Consider the following 21,134-nt stretch of genomic DNA (forward strand, 5'->3'; position numbering starts at 1 on the left):
ACACCAAAAAATTCAGGTACTTAAACATGAAAGAAAACCCCACAGAACTTATTCTAAAATTAGTTAAATAGAGGAAAATACCAAATGAATTTGTAAAACTGAAAAGTACAATGAAGATGGTGCATGAGAAATTTTATGGTGAGGGTTTAAAAGGAAAAACATAAGATATGGGGGAAATAAACAAATATTTTAACAAAGAAAAATATCAAATATATAAAAAAAACAAAAATACAAAATAGATGTATACATTCTGGACTTTCAGTGCAAAAGGCATTAGTGATCTATTTGAAAGAAACAAAAACAACAAAATACCAGTGAAATAAAGATTTGATTAATACCTGCTCAAAGAAATTTAAAATATGTTCACTAGGAAAATGAAAGTACTACCCACCAAGACATATTTAGAGAAAAGATACTGATTTAAATGTTTTTATTAATAAAAAAAATAAAAAATTAAAAGCAAAAAATGTATTTTTACGTAACCAAATAAGGAAAAAAAATGTTATGTGGCACTAAACAAATTGATTTTGTGACATTTTCACCAAAGACTCCTCAGAATTGAGTCTGCTTTTGAAAAAAAAAAATCTTTTATAAACAAACAAACAGAACACATTTAAAATTTTTAAAAAAAGGAGGCTAAAGAATGATTAGGGATTATCCGACCATTCACAATGCCTATGTAGTTGGGCATCCATTTTAGGTAAAATGCAAGATTTTCTGAGAGTTAGAAAATTTAAAATGGTGCCATAAGACTGAGAATGTGATGGTCCCACTAGCTTGGAAAGAAATGGAGATGTTAACCAAGGAAGTTCTTTCCCTGCTGTATCATAATTCTTGGAGAATCAAAATTTCATGCAAAAATTAATTATAACTTATGAAATCTGTTTAAGCTAAATATATTTTAGTTTATTCTAGCGTGCAAAAATGATCCTATCTTAAAAGCTCCAGACCACTGAAAGGAAATCTGTCTCTAGAAAAAGCTTTTTAAAATATGGAAATATCTATAAATAGAATAACTTTTTTAAAGTTGTTTATCATAAACAGATAAGATTTATCATTCACTGATATTCAGCTGACTCAACAAAAGCAAACCTTTGAAGCATTTTATTGAAAATGTGTAAAAGTAAAGATTTTTGTTGTTAAAACTATATTAGCATGCCTTTTAGATCCTGGTTATTCTAAACAGTTCTTCAAAAATGCACTAGAGAATCAAGATTATAAAATACAAACCAGAATCATTCATTTAAGGCAACCTTGAAGAAACTAAGAATTCCAACTAAGATTGTTAGAAATATAAAAGAATTCAAGATCTCCATCAAAGTGAAATTCTCAAAGTCCTAAAGCGTTGCTAGTGAAAACAAGGAAGTAACTGGTAGCTAGTACTGGTCAGTCCATTCACAAAATAAATACATAATATTTTAAATTTGCCTTCACTCAAGACTTGCAGGCAAAACTAGAAAATGCTAAACACAAAGAGAAATATAAAAGAACAGCTGTTACATCAAGACATTGAAGTGAAAAATAATGAACAGGTTAATTTTGAAAAGTTGATTTGCTCTCAATCTAATCTATAACATATTTGTGAAAAAAAACCAATGAAAATTATTCTGAAGTTTTGTCTAAAAAAATAAATAAGAGAGTGGCAAATACAATTTTTAAAGATTTTTTCCCCATGATGAAATGTCAAAACAAAGCAAAATAAAATGCGTGTTTCTGAAATTTTCTCTAGAAGCGAATAAATAAGAAAAATACTTTAAAATTTTAAATAAGAAAATTAAAGAAGAAAATTAAAATCACTATGGTTTGGTTTAAATACAGAAACACATTTAAACAATAGAGAATATGGAAATAAACGAATATGCACAAGAAATTGGTAAATAATAAATATTAACAAAGCAAATGGAAATATTATAATTACTTAACAAAGATCTGAGGTTGCTTCAATTTCAGAAAGAAAAAAGTTAATTAGAACTCATTACTGTAATAAATAGTGCATGATTAAACAGTAAAATAATAATGATGGCTATAGAACAACAACAATAGAAAAAGAGTAAAAATATGTATAAAAATAATTTTGACTATCCCCATAACAGAAGAGGTAAATAGATACATTTCTAAAGATAGTATGAAGTAGTGAATAATATTTGAAATAAATGATAGGCAAGTGCTTATTATGTAAAACAGATGGAGAGTTTGTTCAAATTTATTAAAACAGTACCAAATGCCAGTGCTCATGGGACAAATATTAAAAGCAAAAAGATGCTACAAATAAAATGAAACACAAATGGCAAGCCACTATCTGATGAAGCAAATACCTTTTTCCCAAGTTAAGAGAAATACCTAAAAATTCTAAAAACAGAATCAATGTGACCAATTTCATACCTACTCTATTAAATAAAAGGAAATGACAAAATTCATTGCTAGGCAATCATTTGGGAAACAGGACTTCTGTTTGTCTGATAATAAAAACAATCAATTCATTTCTTCTGAAAGGAAATTTAACAATTCAGATCTCACACACACACAACACACACACAACACACACACACACACACACATACACACACACACGGGTTTCAGTCAGAAAAATGTGCCTTTCAAAATGTAGCACAATGCACTTAAATGTTTTAAAATTATATACAATAAAATAATGGCATTATTTAAAACATCAAACATTAGAAATAATTTAATTGTGTAAATGTAAATGTTGAAATCAATTATCATAGTTATAGGTTCACTACCTTGTCAGAGGAATTTTTTTTCAAAAAAAAAATGTTCTCTACAGAATATTTGACTACTCCTTTCTGGAAAGAAAAAAAACTTTTTAAAAAAAATGTTTAATAAATGGTAGGAAAAGCAGAACCTACCATTGTAGGGAAACATGTAAAACTGTCAGCAAATATATTAGCAAATGGACAAAAATCAGAAAAAGCTTGGAGGTGATAGAAATAATTGAATAGCTTAATCAGAGAAAAGGAATATTGTTTTTAAAATCCATTTGCTAATCAATAGAATTGAAACTATGGGCTAAAGAATGGGAATGGAAAAATAGCTAAAGAATTGTGTATTCCAAAAAAGTGAATTTTACAGTTGGTGAATTATATCTCTATTAAGCTGCTACTCAATGTGTCTTATTTTAAACAGATGCCATTTGTAACAAGCGAGCTAGATGTAGCTAAAGCTGTACAAATATTTTTGTTTTGGAAAAGTAAAATAGAAAATAATTTTTAAAAGAATAGGAAAGGATGCATCTTTAAACTTCAGCTAATGTAAGAACCATGTACATTTGGGCATGCATTTTAAGTTTTTCTCTTTTTTTCCTTCCTTCCTTCCTTCCTTCCTTCCTTCCTTCCTTCCTTCCTTCCTTCCTTCCTTCCTTCCTTCCTTCCTTCCTTCCTTTCTTCCTTTCTCCCCCCCTCCCCTTGTTTCAAGACCAGAACTAAAACGCAGTACCTGATTCTTTGCTCATTGGCTGATGCTCTACCCATTGAGCCATGCCTCCAACCTGGGTATGCATTTTTCAAATCACACCTTATTCAGGAAGCATGCCTACTAGATGAAGCAGAACATGCATCCCATTTGCAGGATGGGAAAGTCTAGGACATTGCTTCTCTCTGGGTCTTTTCTTTCCCTTTCAGAAAAAAAAATGCTCAAAGAAGAATTTGGGCTATCCCCCAAATCAGATCTTCTGGCTGTTCCTATTAGTATATATAATGAATGGCTGACTTTTGGGTATTGTGGCTTTTGGTATTGATTTAAGAGGGGCATGAGGTGGGAAAAAAAAGAGTTTATATTTTATTTAAAAAGTAAAACAAATGTATTTTCTTTTTTTAAGTGATTTTTTAAAATTTTTATTTTTTATTGTGAAAATACTGTACAGCGGGGTTACAGTTACATGGGCAAGATAATGAGTACATTTCTTATCAAGCATTGTAGCCTCCTCCTTTGTTTCCCCTTCCCATTCCTTCCCATCCTCCCCTCACCCCCCCACCCAATCCTCTTCCCCCCTCCACCAAAGTTGTAAAGTTCGTTTTTCCACATAACGACTTGTACATCTCTTTGTAACAAATGTATTTTCAACAGAACTCTTCCCTTTCTTATGGACAGTGTGTATGAGAGTCAGAGAGAAAGAGACAAGACACACAGTGACAGAAGACACAAAGACAAAGAGATACTTTATTTATTGCCCGTTTGACACATGAAAGAGAGAGAGATAGGAAAGAGAGGGAGAATGAGAAGAGACAGAGAGAGAGAGAGAGAGCAGGAGTTGTGGACTGGCCATTCTCGTGTGCTTAGAAAGCAGGACAAGACCACATGTTCATCTCAACAGGACTCAGACTGACTTCATGCTGTTCCTTTGGTTGTAAAGAACCAAAACAAAGACTAAAACCACGAGAGAGAAAAGAATGCAGTGGGTTTGAATGCTAGGCTAGAAAGTCGTTAAAAAAAATAAAGGAAGATAAGTGAAAATGTATCCTGTTATTAAAATATCTCTTGAACTAGTAGAGTGCCATTTCACACCAATAGTGCCTAAAGTGTCAGCACCAGCTTCACCGTGCGCTTTAACCCTTTGCTGCCAGGAAAGACTCACAAAGCCCTTCTGTTCTTTTCAGAAAGATTGTTCTCTCTCCCTAAGCAGTTTGCTCTTTTGAAACTTTGTAACTTAGTGTGATACTTTCACATCACAAATAGAACAGAAGGGTCCATGGTGCAGAGACGTGTGTGTGTGTGTGTGTGTGTGTGTGTAGATACCTTCTTGCTTGGCTCAGCTTTGCTAATTCAGAGATCACTTACTAATAATTAATTAATCGTCCTGATGATGTGTGCAGGACCAACTTGATATTGAATTCTGAGACTCAGAATTAGTTCTTAATTAGAAAGCCTGGGAGATGGTAAGATGCTATGTCCGCTCAATCTTGGATACTATCTGATGGAAACATTTCTATGTTAAAATCTGAGGGTCCTTTAAGAATTGGGGTCAGACACCTATGGTTCATGCTTGTAGTCCTAGCTACTCAGGAGGCTGAGATTTGAGAATCCGTGGTTCAAAGCCTGCTGGGGTAGCAGGAAAGTCCCAGACACTCTTTCCCCCAATTCACCATGGGAAGAAAAAACAAAAAACAAAAAGCCAGAAGTGGAGCTGTGGCTCAAGTGGTAGAGTGCTAGCCTAGAGCAAAAAAGCTCAGGGATGGCACCTAGACTTTTATCGCAAGCCCCAGGGCCAGCACAAAAGCAAACAAATAAAGAATTGGGCACTGAGTAGGCAAGATTGTGTTCTGGGCAGTGCAATTGTCCATCCATCTGCCCGCTTCTCTCGCCCCTCTCCAAGCCTGCTTGCAACCCACATGCAACACAAAATGCCCAGTTGATACATCAGCAGCCCGCCGCAGCGCCCTGTTTCTCCCCAGCTTGCCTTTGACCCAGACCCTAGGATCCTCACATCTTGACTGCAATCCCTGCCTGTTTCCATAGCATTTCATGTCCTTGGCAATTCCCAGGCTCCCAGACAAAGCCTGCGTCAGAACAGCTCACCACTTCTTCCCATTCCCGGGTTGAATTTGCACCTGGGATTTTTCTTCTTCTTCCCCGAGGCATGCAGGGCTCCGCCTGAGGTCCCTGGGGGTTCAGGGGTCTTGTTACTGGGGTGGGAGGCAGTGAAGAAAGGTATTTTGGTGTTAAAAAGAGGGAGAAAAGAGCCCAAGGGGCGATGCACGCTGCTAGGAGGGTCCCCATATTACACCCTAGGCAAGAAAACATGAGGGGAAGGCCGGCAGTGGTGGCTCACACCTGGGATCCTAGCTGCTCAGGAGGCTGAGAACTGAGGATCATGTTTGAAGTCTACCAGGCAGCAGGAAAGTCCTTCAATCTCTTACCTTCAATTAACAATTAACCACCAAAAAGCCAGCACTAGAGCTGTGATTCAATTAGTAGAGGGCCAATCTTGAGCACAAAGACTTAGGGACAGCACCCAGGCCCTGAGTTCAAGCCCCAGGACTGGCACAAAAGAGAGAGAAGCAGAGAAAGAGAAAGAAAATGAATAAAACCGAGGGACTCCTCCTAGCTGTCAGAAGATGGCTCATATGTGATTCTAATGTATACATCACTACTGATTTCATGGAATCCTTACTCTTCATTTCTAGCCCAATACCATCATTAGTCCAATGTTATATGTCTATGAAATTTATCCTCAATTTTGAAGAGACTTTGTTTATTTCATTTTGTTCCATACTGGGGTTTGAACTCTGGGCTTTACTGCGTGAGGCACAGATCCATTTTCAGGTTTTTTGCTGTTTAATTGGAGATAAGAGTCTCATGGGCTTTGCTCCCTGAACTGGTTTTGAACCATGATCCTCAGATGTCAGCCTCCTGAGTAGTTAGGATTACAGGCATGAATCATAAGTGCCTGGCTCTATGGTTTGTTTTTTTTTTTTGTTTTTTGTTTTTAAATCAGTAAAAAAAAGTTATATTTTAAATTTCCTGATGATTCAGCTTTCAAGAGTAGAGTGTAGAAAGAAGCAGTTTAATGTCAATATCTATTAGCTATAACATTAGGTGCCTTGAAATATTGTGTTTTTCATGTGCCCAGCTTGAAATCTAATCTGATGTTTCAAAAATATCAATACAAATTGAATTTATCTAAATATCTATAAGAGCTTTATGCATTTCAAGCATTTCAGGGCTAAAAGATGAAACAGTGTGATCAGTAACTCTTTTTTTTTTAAAATACTATTTCAAGTCCCCAAATAGTTCCTGAGATGTCACATCATTTGTGTCCTTACAGTCTCTCGCCAACATTGAGATCTTTTCTTCATAGTCTCTCACACTAAATTTTCAGTTCTAGGCCAACTGGCTACTATTTTCATTTAGGAGTTGATGAAGTCAGAATGTCCTGTTGAAAATCCAGTCTGAAATCCAATATTGTTTTTTGTTGAAGAAAATTTTCTCAGATCACTTGTCAGAAAAGTAAGATGGATGACTTACATGCTTGAATGTTTTCAAAATGAGGATGATAGAACTTAATGAAGTATCCTTGTTTTCTCTTGGCCTTTAGCTATCTATACAGGATCCAATTCAAAGGTGATATGTAAAAACCTCCCTACATTTTTCCAACAGTTTTTTTTTTTTTCCCTAATGGAAAGGAAGTAAATCTGGGTAATGATCATTAAGACAAAGGATTAACCCTTATTGTTTGCTTGAAGACAGATAAATAAATACCCAGGAAGCTTTTATACATAGGAGAATAAATAAGGTCTGGGTAGGAACAGAAGATAACGAACATCCCAGTTTCCAACTTGTCGAGTACGCTACCTACATCTATCATCTCAAACCACAGGCTCTGAGGATGTATTTCAGGAAAAATAGGAGCTACCTAGTATATTTCATAGTGAAACAACTTCAAAAATAGGCTGACACAGAGAGTGTGGCTACTGGGAGGAGAATGTAAAAGGAGAAACTCAATAGACAAAGAACTCACATCTAGAATTTACAGAAATTCACGTCCACAAGTTGCAAGGGGAGTCAAACAGAACTGGAACACAAACACAGTCTTCTCAATGCTGTGTTCTCTCATTTCATCCGATTCTTTCATGTCACTGATTCTCCAGGCACTGGAACGCTTCTGCAGGCAGTTGTGACTTGTCCCCATCTCTTCACAGCAGCTCCAGTCCCCAAATAGAGCTGTTCTAAATAGTTTTCTCTCCAAAGCCACACTGACAAGGAGGTTCAGGCTTCTCAGACAGCTGTTCTTGGAATTCTTAGCTAGCTAGCAGCGTTTCTTTTTTTCTTTTCCTCTTTTGTTTCTTCATATTTTCATTCAATGCAATTTAGAGAGTATATTACAAAATCCAATGTTGCTTAACTCATGGGAAAATTCTATTTGTAAATCTCTCTCTCTTTTTTTTGTCAGCTGTAGGGCTTGAACTCTGGGCTTGGGCGCTGTCCCTGTGCTCTTCAGCTCAAGTGGAGCGCTCTACTGCTTGAGCCACAGCGCCACTTCCAGTTTTCTAGTGATTTATTGGAGATAAGAGTCTCAAGGACTTTCCTGCCCTGGCTGGCTTTGAACCATGAGCCTCAGATCTCAGCCTCCTGAGTAGCTAGGATTACAGGCGTGAGGCACCGGCTCCCGGCTTTAAATAATTTTTATTGAGATTAAGTGATTACATAAATTTCACAAATTTCACAGTATTGTAGATAGTGATTCTTACTTAAAGTTACAAACACTTTTTAACCTTCACAAAGCAAATTGTCATTATCCTGGTCTATAAAGTTTGTGAATTCCATTCGCTCTGACAGTACAACTATTTCTTCCACATCGGGTGATATGCACATTTCTTTTTCTTTTTTTTGGGGGGGGGGTCAGGTCGTGGGGCCTGAACTCTGGGCCTGGGCATTGTCCCTCAGCTCTTCAGCTCAAGGCTAGCACTCTACCACTTGAGCCACAGTGCCACTTCTGGCTTTTTTCTTTTTGCTTATGTGGTGCTGAGGAATCGAACCCAGGACCTCAGGCTTGCAAGGCAAGCGCTCTACCACTGAGCCACCTTCCCAGCCCCGCACATTTCTTTCCTTTTGATTAGTGTCAGCTTTTCCCTCTCATTCCCTCCCTCCCATCACTGCCCTTGAGTTGCTTAGTTCATTTTCATCAATGTCCAATTAGCTAGCAGTCTTGCAGAGAAGACTTTCTCTTTTTTAGGGCCCCTGTCCACATCTCCTTATTTTTCTTTGTCTTAGTTCCCTAAGTTGGGATCTTCATGACAAAGGAAAGCCAGACACACCTTTCTCCATTGCTGCCTTAGGGGGTGATTTCAGGGAAGGGTTTTTTTTTTTTTTCTTGCTTCCACCCCCCACCCCCCCCTCAGGTTTTTTCCCCCACCTGTCTTACTTGGAAGACTGCTGGGTAGGTGAGAATTGCAAAGAAGAAGGCTGGGAGAACAAGACTAAAAAAAATGGGAGCCGTGCCTTGATGGTTCACACCTGTACTCCTAGCTACTCAGGAGGCTAAGATCTGAGGATGCCAGTTTGAAGCCAGCCTGGGCAGGAAAGCCTGTGAGACTCCTATCTGCAATTAACTGCTCGCCCCCCCCCCAAAAAAAATGGGGAGCTCAAGTGGTAGAGTGCTAGCCTTGAGTAAAGAAGTTTGAGGACATTCCTTAGATCCTGGGTTCAAGCCCCAGAGAGGGAGGGGGGGGAGGAGAGAGAGAGAGAGAGAGAGAGAGAGAGAGAGAGAGAGAGAGAGAGCAGAGCAAAGAGAGAGAGGAATGGGGAACCAAGGTGAACCAGCTTTAGCAAAAGGAATCTGAATCCGAATTCTTCTGGCTCTGAAGTGTGTGCCTTTTTCTCTGTATTCAAGATGTCGCTCTGTGCATCTGTTTCTGTCTACATGTCACTGTATATGTTGCTTTAAATTGATTTTATTTAAAAATAAAACAGATTGATCTTAAAATAGTTTATTTCCATAAGTAGAGAACCACTGTCACCTGATACTTCCTGCAAGTGGCAGTAACAAGACACAGATCCTGGCCCAGAGCTGGATGTGGGTGGGGGTGTTGGCCACACTGGAATTAAAACAAAACAAAACAAACAAAAAATACCCCGAATATTGTGCTCTTCTCATCCCAACTCCCCAACAAAACAAACAAAATTGACACCTATACAGTTTCATTCTTCCCTCCATTAATGAACTTCATACCTTTCACTTACATTGTATATTTTTGTGATATGTATGTATCCACTTACAACAAAGGCTATTGTTTCTGCTAATAGTTACATACAGGAGAGCTCATTAACTTTCACATATTGCTCTTTCACACAATATTGGCTGTCACATCTGTCTATGTTGATTCATTTAGGTCTAGTTCATTCAGTTTAACCTCTATATAGTATCCTTTTGTATACATATAGGCCCAATATTTATTCTTCCACTGAAGGACAGGTTAGTTGTTCCTCTTTTTTAATTTTTTTTTTAAATGCCAGTCTTGGGGCTTGAACTCAAGCTCTGGGTGCTGTCCCTGAGCTTCTTTTGCTCAAGGCTGATGCTCTACCAATTGAGCCACTTTTGCTTCCCTTTTTTTTTTTTTTTGGCAATTAATTGGAGATGAGTATTATGGACTTTCCTGCCCAGGCTGGCTTTGAACCAAGATCCTCAGATCTCAGCCTCCTGAGTAGCTACGATTACAGTCATGGATCACTTGTGTCTGGCTGAACAATTCTTTCAATGAAAGGAAATGTGTTTTCTTCTTATAGGTCTAGCACTGCCCATTACTAGGATCACATGTACTAGTTGTTTTTCAGGCATCTGAAACCAGAAGTCATCTAAGACTTGTCTTCACGTCTAAATGTTGGGATTTGTCTTCCTGAGATGTAGGAACCAGCCCATCTCTACTCTTCCAGTGTCAGCATTCAGTTCTATGGTCGATCAACAGTCCTCCAAAGACAGATGAAGCTGGGCAATTCTGCAGATGTGGTGTCCTTACCACAGAGAAGCAGAGATACCAGATCTCCAAGCACTGCCTCCTGACTTAGTAGCTTGCCTAGAAGACTAGAGTGAGGGGCTGGGAAGGTGGCTCAGTGGTAGAGTGCTTGCCTTGCGTGCATGAGGCCCTGGGTTCGATTCTTCAGCACCACATAAGCAAAGAAAACCAGAAGTGGTATTGTGGCTCAAGTGGTAGGGCACTTGCTTTAAGCTGAACAGCTGAGGGACAGCGCCCTGGCCCAGAGTTCAGGTCCACGACCGACAAAAACAAAGCAAAACAAACAAACAAAAAACCCAGAGTGAGTTCATCGTGAGTAAGAAGCCTGACATATTGATTTTTCTATTTAAAAAAAATTGCAAAAGAAATGTACAAATACATTTTACAGAAGAAGGCTCTATTGGAACTTATTTTCAAAGAACACATTAGCAGGGGCAGTATGAGTGGTCAGTTGAAGCATTTCTTTTGTAGATTACCTGTGGCTACTTTGTCCTGCTTTAGGGATGTTTGTTAGCATGTCTTTCTAGACTCAAATTCTTAGGAAAATACATATGAGGATTTAGAACTGCTAAAAAAAAAATGTTTTCCACTCTAAGAAACACTAATGTGTGAAAAAAATCTATACTACTACTAAAAAAAACCCAACAACCCTGTATTACTAAAGTAAATTAAGAAACAAGTGTTGCTTGGGCTTTCTTGCTGTAGCTAGTGCATTGATTTATAGATGCTGATTACCTGACAGAGAAGGAAGGAAAAGGTAGATGTATAGATAATACAAGACATCAATTTAAACACAAAGACACCACGCGAGGTGCCAGTGGCTCTTGTCTGAAATCCTACCTACTCACTCGGGAGGCTGAGAGCTGAGGGTCAGCGTTGGAAGCCAGCCTAGGCAGGAAAGTCCATGAGACTTTTATCTCCAATTAATCACAGAAAAAGATGGATGTGGTGCTGTGGCTCAAGTGGTAAAGTACTAGCCTTGAACAAAAGAGAGCCCAGAGACAGTGCTCAGGCCCAGAGTTTAAGCCCCACAAACAGCAAAAAAAATCAAAATAAAAAAACAAAAAAAAAAGCCCCAAGACACAGTGGCATTGGATGGTAGAAAGCTCTATTCTGAAGGTGATTGTTTCACAGGAAAAAAAAACCCAGAAAAGTGAAACAACTTGCAAAAAAAAAAAAATCACACAAAATGAGATGGGGCAGGGAAGGGGTGAGGTTTGTCTCCTCCTAGCAATACTGCTGGCAAAGCAGCTCAGAGCTGGTGTCATTAATCACAGGAAACAGGCATTTTGATTCCACCTGATTTGTCATGTGGTCTCTGATAAGCTTCAACAATGAAGAAACAACTTTTGTACTGTCTGCCTGACAGGGTCCCTTCCTATTGGTATGTTTGAAAGTTAATTACAGGGAGGAATAGAAATGGCACACCCATCTTGGAGATTAACCATTGCAAACGACAGGTTTTCAAGAGACATATGGCACTCACAACTGGTGTGTGTGTGTGTGTGTGTGTGTGTGTGTGTGTGTATGTGTGTGTTATACTTTCCTATTGATCATCACGAGGTCACAGATCATACTTACCCTCCTCAGGGATGGGTTCACACCAGCCTGTGAAAGGCTATATGCCCAGGGCATTGGGTCAGCCCCCAAAACTTCCTAGTCTCCACCTTAAATAGATGCATCTATCTCTCCTGCCTTGGACCTGAGTTTTCCAGAAACTCCTCTTAGCTGAAGGCCCACTAAAACCCCAGCACTGCTTTCAAAGTATCATGGAAGAAGGTAGCATTTATTGCCACGTCATGAGCTGGGTAGCCGTGCACAACTGAAATAGAAAATCTTCTCGGGTTGAATGTAGATGGTTCTCACTCAATCTGGGACCTGTGTTGCTTGATGCTGTATGGGGACTGCAGTCAATCATTCTTTCCTTGTCCATGCACTGCTCTGTAGAGACAACTTGGTACCCCTCATCCTGACCCCCCTCTCCCCGCCCCATAACTAAAAGCCTCTTTCTGGGAACTGCTCCTAGCAGTAGCATCTCTGAAAGATATTCATCTGTAGAGGCAGCATCTCCACGAACTCACAGAATAGAAAAAAAAAAAAAAGGTAAGCTTTGTGCTATTTTTTTTTAAAGAATACCTGCAAAATTTCTCAATTACATAATGCACTCTTGTTTTTAAACTGAGATAAAATCACCCACAATGAAGTCTGTTATCTTTATGTGTATTGTTGGATGTTTTTGATAAAGGCATAGCCAACACCCCAACTGACATCTGGCATTGCCATACTACTGGAAAGTTCTTTGAACTGCTTCCTAGTGATCTGCCACTGTCTGCTCTCCATCCACCAGAGCAACCGTGATTTAATTTTCTGTTTTAGAGATCCATTTTGCCTGCTGTTGGACTTCATATGTATGGGTTGTACTATTTTGTTTTCAAGGCTGGTGTTCTACCTCTTGAGCTATACATTCTTCTTAAGACTAATCCATGTTTGGCATGAGTTAGTGGTCCTTTTTTTTAAATTACTAGTACTGTTCTGAACAGATGGATCATGGTTTGTCTATCCATTCTCCTTTTGACATTTGTGAAGGTGGTTTCCAGTTTATTCTGTATTAAGAATTTAGTATCTGTCTTCATTCCAATGTGTATTTTTTTTTTTTTTTTGCAAATATGTTTTCATTTGTTTTAGGGGTAAATAGCTAGGGGTAGAATGGTTAGGTCCTGAATTATGTGCATGATTAACCTTACAGGAAACTCCCAGTTTATCTTATACTCTCTTCTTAAATTAACTCAGTTGTCCTGCTAAGAGAATTCCTTTGTTTTGTTTGACCATTTTTGCCTTACATTGTATTGATACAACATGGGTTGTTACTCTTTGGAAATGTACTCTTAAGAGTAAGATTAATGGTATCATTTTATTTAAAATAATTCTGATCTTTTTAGGTAACAACTTGGAATTCAGAAGTCTTATTAGAAAATCTAGATCTCTTTCATGGGTCTCTTGAATATTTTTTATTGTCTTCTTTGATACTCAATACAAGCAAAAATATACACCTGTTGGTTATAAAGCATAGGGTGAGGAGGAAAGTGTACAAGTCCTCCACCCAATCTAACAATGGACACATTTTCAAGAACTTTGCATGTGTCCAAGGACGTCTCCTTGCTCTAACCAAAAACAAAGCAAAGCAAAAACATATTTTTATTAAGTGTTTAGTTACCTTGCTGTTTTTTTCTTTTATGAGTTTTATCAAAATGGTGTGATGCTGTGCGTAGTTCCATGGAACTGGTGTGTTTTTAGTTAACAATGTATTTGAAAGATCTGCCTATATTGTATGTGGTTGTAGTTTATTCAATCACTACTGAATAACATTCTTTTTTTTTGGGGGGGGAGGTGAACGGTGGAGAATATAACACTACATATTATATTACCTGCACTATTTGTCAGTTGTTTTCTGTACTGTTTTTGTATGTCTCCATTAATATATGCTTATCTCCTTGAGGAATCAAATGCATTCAGCAGAATTTGAACTAAACGTGCTATCAAGCTTTTCTTCTAAAAAAAAAGAAAACCAGTAGCCAGTTTCTTCTCCAACAGAAAGAGAATTGATAAGATACCTAGGCAAGGAAAAAATGGTATAGAACTTAAAAAGTGTGGTGTATTGTCAGAATGGTCACAAAGCAAAGACTACCATTGGTGTTTGTCTTCAAGATTCTATTTCCCAGATTGGAAAGGATTAAGTTTGCGTAGAACCTAATCACCGAAGAAAATAAAAATCATCTTTTTTGCCATGTGAAAACCCTGAGGTGCCTTAAAATTTGCCTTTTGTTAATATTAAGCTAATAAATAATATAAATATAACAAATAAATATGTAAGAAAAAATGATCTAAATACTCATCTTATTGATGACTTACTACTTTAGGAATAGATATTAAAAACGTCACAGATGAAAGATCTTTCCAGTAAGAATAAATCTGGATCGAAACCTTTGCAAACCCTACAAATAACTATGTTTCTATTTAATCTACATATTCCTTTATGTTCTCAGGGACAAAATAATTAGTATTTTTTTTTATTACTTAAAGCAAACTAGATAGTATTTAAAGGCTTTCTGTTGCAACAGCCTTCTAAAAATCAATGCTAAACTTTTGCTGCAATTTACAAGGAGGCATTAAAAAATTCTGCATGTGTCCCCAGGGAACACCAAATACAAGGAACATATAATTTCCATATTCTTTGTCACTTAAATTATTCTGCTGAAACTATCAGAGTGGATGGGTTTGTATGCAGTAAGGCACCTTATGCAGGGAACTTTTTAAATTTTAGTTTTTAAAAAAACAAGTAGAATGCTTTTAATGATTCCTATGTAGTGCTGAACTTAAGGCCCTAATATATTTCTTTGTTAGTTGTAGGAATAACCTACAACTGGAACATTTTCATTTAACAATTAAGCTGAATTTTAGTTTTAAAAAAGACAACCCCTTTATACATAACTTTAGTCAGTAAACAAAAAAGAAAAAGAAAAAAAAAAGAAAAATATATATAATCGACTATATATATAATCGACTCACTGATTGAAGATAAAAATTTCCAAAGGGAAAATTGAGGTAGAAAAATAAATACCGAATAAAAAAGGGCTAAGTTTCCGTTATGATAGCTTTTGATTTTTTTAAAAAAATTATTATTTATGGTCCTTCATTTGCAACATCATCTGTGAAAGATGGCTAGGGCAGTAGCACACAGAAACCTCGTGTCATTCTGTGTGTGTGTGTGTGTGTGTGTGTGTTCAAAACCTTTCTTATAGGAAACCATCCTGGTTGTTGATGAGAAAAAAAAAAACCAACACTCCTCGATTCAGACATTCCCAAGTCTATTAGCCATCTTTTATTATTAGTAGTATTACTATTTAAATTTTTAAATAATGTATTATTGACTTCAATTAGCCTGACTCAGGAAAGGCGGCCACACGCGGGCGGCACGTGGTCCAGTCTCTGTTTTCAAGTCTCGGTGAGTCCGGGTGCTCGCCGCGGCCGCGGCGGGGCCCCTCCCTGGCGGGTACCTGGACTCACCGTGTTTACTCACTGCGCGGCGGCCCCGGGGAAGCCTCTCCACCCGCACCGTGGAGAACCCCACGCCGGGGACTTCGCGGGAGGGGGGGCTCCCGTTAGTTTGCAATCACTTACGTATCCAATGAAGCAATTAGGGGGTGTGGGGTGTGGGGGGCGGAGACGAGCCCGAGGGGACCCGCGGTGGCAGGTGCGGGTGGGTTTCCGCAGTGGCCACTGATGGCGGGTGCGCGCGCGGCACGATCTCGGTTTGGGACCCGAGCCAGGATGGGTGTCCGGGTGAGGATCGCCGCTCCCCACTCCTCCCCCCGCCATCCCTTCCGGAGCCGGAGGGGAGCGAGGGTCTCCCCCCCCTTCGGACACGCCCCCCCTCCTCCCAGCTCTGGGGTTCGGCAGCCCGCACCGTGCACGCGCCGCGGCCGCTCCCCGCAGCTGTCCACGTGGTGGTGGAGTCCCGGGCAGCCCGCAGCGATCGGGAGCCCTTGTCGGGGGAGGAAGGGGGGGGCGTCAGGCCTGGAACAACCCAGCCGAACCGGTCCCCCCCCTTCCCCGATCCCACCCCAACCCGGGGCCCCCACATTTCCTGCCCCGGAGGGAGGCGACACTCCGCGGGCCAACCGTGCCCAGTGCCCGCCGCGCCCTCTGGCGGCCGCCGCGGGGACGCGCCCTGGGCACGCGGGGCCGCCTGTCTAGGGGTAGAGGGGGGACCCCCTCCCCACTTCCCGGACTGGGAGCCCGCGGCGGGATCTCTTCCTCGGGCACCTTTCTTCTCCTCCCCACTCCCCCCGCCTCCGCCCGCCGCCCTCCCAGCACCACGCCGGTCCTCCGGAACGCTGGGCACCACTGTTCACGCCAACACGAGCGCCCCAGGCTCGCGTGAAAAAGTGCGGGGCTTAGTAGCCTGGCGAAGTGTGTGTGTGTGTGTGTGTGTGTGTGTGTGTGTGGAGGGGGGCTCCCCTTTTCCTCCCAGGTGCGCCGCACCCGCCACGATCGGGCTTTTCCAGCACGCTGCGGAGAAAAAAAAATGCCGCATGCACAACGCACTTATTTATTTATTTTGCAACAGCTGCAAGAAACAATGGGGCTTTTCAAGAACGGAGGAAACGGCTTTCCAGCCGCGCGGCGGTTGTTTTCAATGAACCTCGTCGGGCCCCGCGCTCCCCGCCCACCGCCCTCCGCGCCCCGCCCCCCGCCCTCTTCCCCGCCCCTGTCCACCCGAGAGTAGCGGGGTGTGTGTGTGGGGGGGGAGGGAAACCCGCGCAGGGGACATTGTTTTTGGGAGTCCTGCGGGAGGGCAAGGGGGGGGAGTGCGGGGAGGGCGCGTGCGGGGTGGCCGGCGCAGTGCGGGGTGGAGGCGGGAGCCTGTGGGCGCGCGCGCGCGCGTGTGTTGGTGTGCGCGCGTGTCTGGTCGCGGGCGGGGCCGTGGGGAGGGAAGGAGGGAGGAGAAGGGAGGCGGGGCGGTGCTTCGCAGCGCGGCGCCCCACGCCCGAGCTCCGTTCCGCACGTCCCTGGAATCCCCGACTCCCGTTCTTGCGGTGTACCGACTCAGGGCTCGGCCCTCGGCGCGCCCGGGCTGCGGCGGTGGCCGCTCCAGAGTGCGCGCGGGCACGTGCGTGTGCGCGGCCCCGTGCGCGCGCGTCCTCCTCCTCCCGTGCCCCCCTCCTCTCCCCGGAGCGCGCGCGCGCGCGAGCCCCCAGTGTGTGGCAGCGGCGGCGGCGGCGGCGCGGCGGCGGCGAGGCTGAGGCTCTTGTTTACCAGCATTAACTCTGCTGAGCGGAAAAAAAAAGGGGGGGGAAAAACCCCGAGGAGCGAGCGAGCGAGCGCACCGGGCGGACTGCAAGAGAGGCGAGGCGGCCCGAGGGACGCCACAGCGAGCCTGTCCACCCCCCTCCACCCTCCCCGCGCGCCCGCCCGCCCGCCCGCAGACCCCGGGCCCGCTCCCCGCACCCTCCACGCCCCTCCCGCCCGCGCGAGGGGCGCCCCACGGCGTTGACCTTCAGCGAGCCGGAGCCCCGCGCGGGGAGCCCGGGCGGCGGCGGCGGGCGGGCGGGGGGCCCGGCGCGGGGAGCCCGGGCGGCGGCGGCGGGCGGGCGGGGGGCCCGGCGCGGGGAGCCCGGGCGGCGGCGGCGGCGGCGGCGGGAGCGCCGAGGGCGGCGGGGCCGGGCCGCCGCTTTGTGTGCGCCCTGGCTCCGGGACGGAGCTCGCGGCGGCGGCGGCGGCGGCGCTGAGGGCGGAGGAGGAGGCGGCGGCGGCGGCGGAGCCCGGAGGACGACGCGGAGGCGGCGGAGGCGCAGGGGCCGCCGCTCATTCATTTCCACCCCGCGTCGCTGCCCCTCGCCGGCCTCCCCCGCGCGACCTGCACTTCGGGGCGGTCTCGCCGCCGGCGTCGCCCGCCGCTCCCCGCCGCGGAGGTGCGCGGACCCCGGCGGCTTCAGCGACCCCGCAGCTCCAGGCGGCCGCTCGCCGAGACGGGATTTGGGCTTCTCGCTGCCCCCACCCCACCCCTTTCTCTGCAGTTTTCCTCGGGGTTTGAAGATGGAGGCCGACGACGCCGACAGCCCATCCCGGCGCACCCCGGCTGGCCGACTCCGCCGAGCCCCGGGCCGCTGCTGCCGGCGCTGAGGGGGTCGCCCCGCGCCGCCCGCCCCGTCCGCGCGGCCGCCGCCGGGCCCCGGGCCCGCGCTCCCCCCCCACCCCCTCCCCCCGGGCCAAGGATTGTTTGCATCGCTCTGGCTTGGGGAGCGGAGACTGGAGTTAGAGACTTGTTTTTATTTCTGTTCGGTTTTTTTTTCTTTTTCTTTGGAAAGAGGGGAATTTCGTCCCAAATCAAAGGAATGAAGTCTGGCTCCGGAGGAGGGTCCCCGACCTCGCTGTGGGGGCTCCTGTGTCTCTCCGCCGCGCTCTCGCTCTGGCCGACGAGTGGAGAAAGTGAGTCCGCGCCCGCCGCCGCCGCCGCCGCCGCGGGAACTTTTCCTCCGAGGGGGGCTGCGCCTGGGGGGCGAATCCCACCGCTGATTGGGGGCTCCCTCCACCACCCCGGGCTCGGGAAAGGGTCGGGGCGCAGCCCGGAGGGGGCTCGGCCCTTGAGGAGGACCCCGACGGGGGGGACCCCTCGAGCTCTGGGCCGGGCCTGGGCGGGGGTGGGGAGGGTGTGTGTGTGGGGGGGAGGCTTTCTGTCCCCAGCGCCCTGTCCCGCGGCCGGGTGGGTGGCTGGGTGGCTGGGTGGGTGGGCAGGCAGGGGTCTCTCCCGGCTGGCTCACTGGCCACGCCAGGCACCAGGACCCGGTTGGGACGTTGGTCCCGGGTGTGTGTATGTGTGTGTGGGGATGCGATTCCGGGGTCCCCCACCGCCGCCATCCTCATCATGCCCCCCCTCCCGCGTGCGCGGGCCACGTAAAACCGGGGTGGGTGGTGGGGGGGGTCCCCTGGGCTGCGCCGCTGTTGGGGGTGTCGGGGTGGGGAGCGGAGTCGCCCGCCCCGTCGGGTGTGAGTTGTTCTTGGGGGGTGGGGAAGGTGCCCCGCGGGGAGGCTCTTCCCCCCCCCCCCCCCGCAACCTCGGGACACGTTTCCAAACATCACGGCGCGCGCGGCCTCCTCAAGCCTAACTCGCTTTGCCTGGCCGCTCCCGGGGGGGGGGGGTGTCTCCAGTTCAACCCGTCCCGCGGCGGGCTCCCGCTCTCCCCCGGTGTCCCGGGGTGGGGTGTGGGGTGTTTGTGTGTGGGGAGACCCGTGAGGTCGAGGACTTTCGCCAGCCTGGCTCTTCCCGGGGAGCGCGACTTGGATTTCCCTTCCCCCTTCTCCACCCCCCCCCCCAGGTTCCAGAGGGTTCGGGGACCTTCTCCCAGTGTCTCCCTCCCGGAGGGAGGGGTGGGGTGTGGTGGTCAGGACCGCGTCCGCGTGTGCGGTGATCGCGGGCCGGTGGACGGAGCCGGGGCGCGTCGTGCGCGCACGTGCTCGCGGTGCGGGGTGTCGCCGCCGCCGCACGGCTCCGCGCGGGGTCCGGGGCGCGCGGTGTCGTGCGCTGTGCGGGCCGTGGAGCGCCGGGACCGGGGCGCGGTGGAGGGTGAAGGGCCGTGGTTCTGGTTCTGGATCTGGTTGTGGTTGTGGATGGAGAGTTGTGTGGCCTCCGCGCCCCGCACTGCCTTTGTACACAGTTAATCAGCGAGATGGCTCCGCACGCGCTATCGCTTGCAATCGGATAGCTTTTGTTAGGGTGGTGTCGGGTAGGGGCTGGTGGGGAAAGCGGGGAAGTAGGGAAGTGAGACCAGGCAGGAGAAAGAGGTGGGGGGGGGCGTTGCTTTCCCTCAGAAAAAAAAGGGGTGGTGGTGGTGGTGGTAGACGGGTGCTTTCGAGATGGTAGGGTAATCGGAACACGATTCCAAGTTTTAAGTGCAGTCCCCCAAAGTGAGGGCGAGTTGGTGAGTAATGTTTGCCCAGGGTATGTGTGCAGGTGGTGCCTATTAACGTGTGTGTGTGTGTGTGTGTGTGTGTGTGTGTGTGTGTGTGTGTGTGTGTGTGTGTGTGTGTGTGTGTGTGTGTGTGTGTGTGTGTGTGTGTGTGTGTGTGTGTGTGTGTGTGTGTGTGTGTGTGTGTGTGTGTGTGTAAACCTCGACTCAGCCTTGAGGATCGATGGGGAAGAACCCGGAGGCGGGAACTGGAGAGGAAGGTGGCTGGGTGGGCAGTTCAGAAAGGCTGTTTCTCGAAACAGATTTTGCCTCAACGTCTTTGAAGAAACAAGTTCAGGATGGAGTTAAGAGCGGAGCTTTATGGAATTAGCCTGTTTACTGCGCAAAGAGGGGAGGTGGGGGGGGGGGAGGCCTCGGGAAGGGCGGACCTCCCCAATCCTGGGCTCTCCTGCTCTTTGTTTTCCAAACTTTGAGCACACGGGATTGGGTGAAAAGCTTCCGGGCTCTTTCTTATCCACTCAAGCATTTTAGGTGGTGGTTCTTTTGGAGGGGCTGGTGGTGGTGACATCGGTGGCGGTAGATGGGAGCGTTTCTAGACTTTAAAATCGAAATAAAAGTTTAGAAGACACCTGAGAGCGAGTCCGTCTATTAGGGAATGCTGTTGAAGCATGCAGTTTTGAAACCCAAAGCCTTGCACCTCCCCATCCTTCCATTCCCCCTTGCCCCAAGATCTCTGCATGTTGCCCTTGCTGTTTGGTGATTTCTTGAACACACAAGGTGGAGGGAAAGGCATTTCAATGTGTGTTTTTAATCCCTGCAACCCTGAGTGGTTCCGTTCTTAAAGCCTGAGGGGAAAATCAGAAGGTACCCCCCCCCTCCAAATCTGGGCCTGCCCTTCCCTTCTACACTGAGCAATGAGGCATACTCGTCCAGTGTGGAAGGTGCTAGACCACTTTACTCGGAAGAAAGGCACAGGACAGGCATTCTCTCCGAGGTTCATCAGTTGATGGAGACAGAGGCTGTGGGTTTTATTTGAAGGTATCTGGTTGGCGTATTTATGGATCTTGGAGGTTGACGGTAGTGGGATGAGCTTGTTTTGTCTAGTTTTGTGTTGGTCGTGGGGCTTGAACTTAGGCCCTGGGTGCTGTCCGTTAGCTTTTGTGCTCAAGGGTAGTGCTCTTACCACTTGAGCCACAGATCC

General features: G+C 45.6%; 1 protein-coding gene across 1 annotated transcript in view; it reads left to right on the forward strand.

The window, feature by feature from the left end:
- The first annotated feature begins 18,238 nt into the window (after nucleotides 1-18,238).
- Nucleotides 18,239-21,134, forward strand: part of Igf1r (insulin like growth factor 1 receptor) — a 227,585-nt gene continuing 224,689 nt past the window's right edge. Inside the window, exon 1 of the mRNA XM_042698578.1 lies at nucleotides 18,239-18,455. Within this exon, the coding sequence (XP_042554512.1) occupies nucleotides 18,362-18,455 (94 nt within the window). The 5' untranslated portion in view covers nucleotides 18,239-18,361. The remainder of the gene's footprint in view (nucleotides 18,456-21,134) is intronic.

This window comes from Dipodomys spectabilis, unplaced genomic scaffold (genome assembly GCF_019054845.1).
Source record: "Dipodomys spectabilis isolate Male_0828 unplaced genomic scaffold, ASM1905484v1 ptg000233l, whole genome shotgun sequence".
NCBI classification, from domain to species: domain Eukaryota; kingdom Metazoa; phylum Chordata; class Mammalia; order Rodentia; family Heteromyidae; genus Dipodomys; species Dipodomys spectabilis.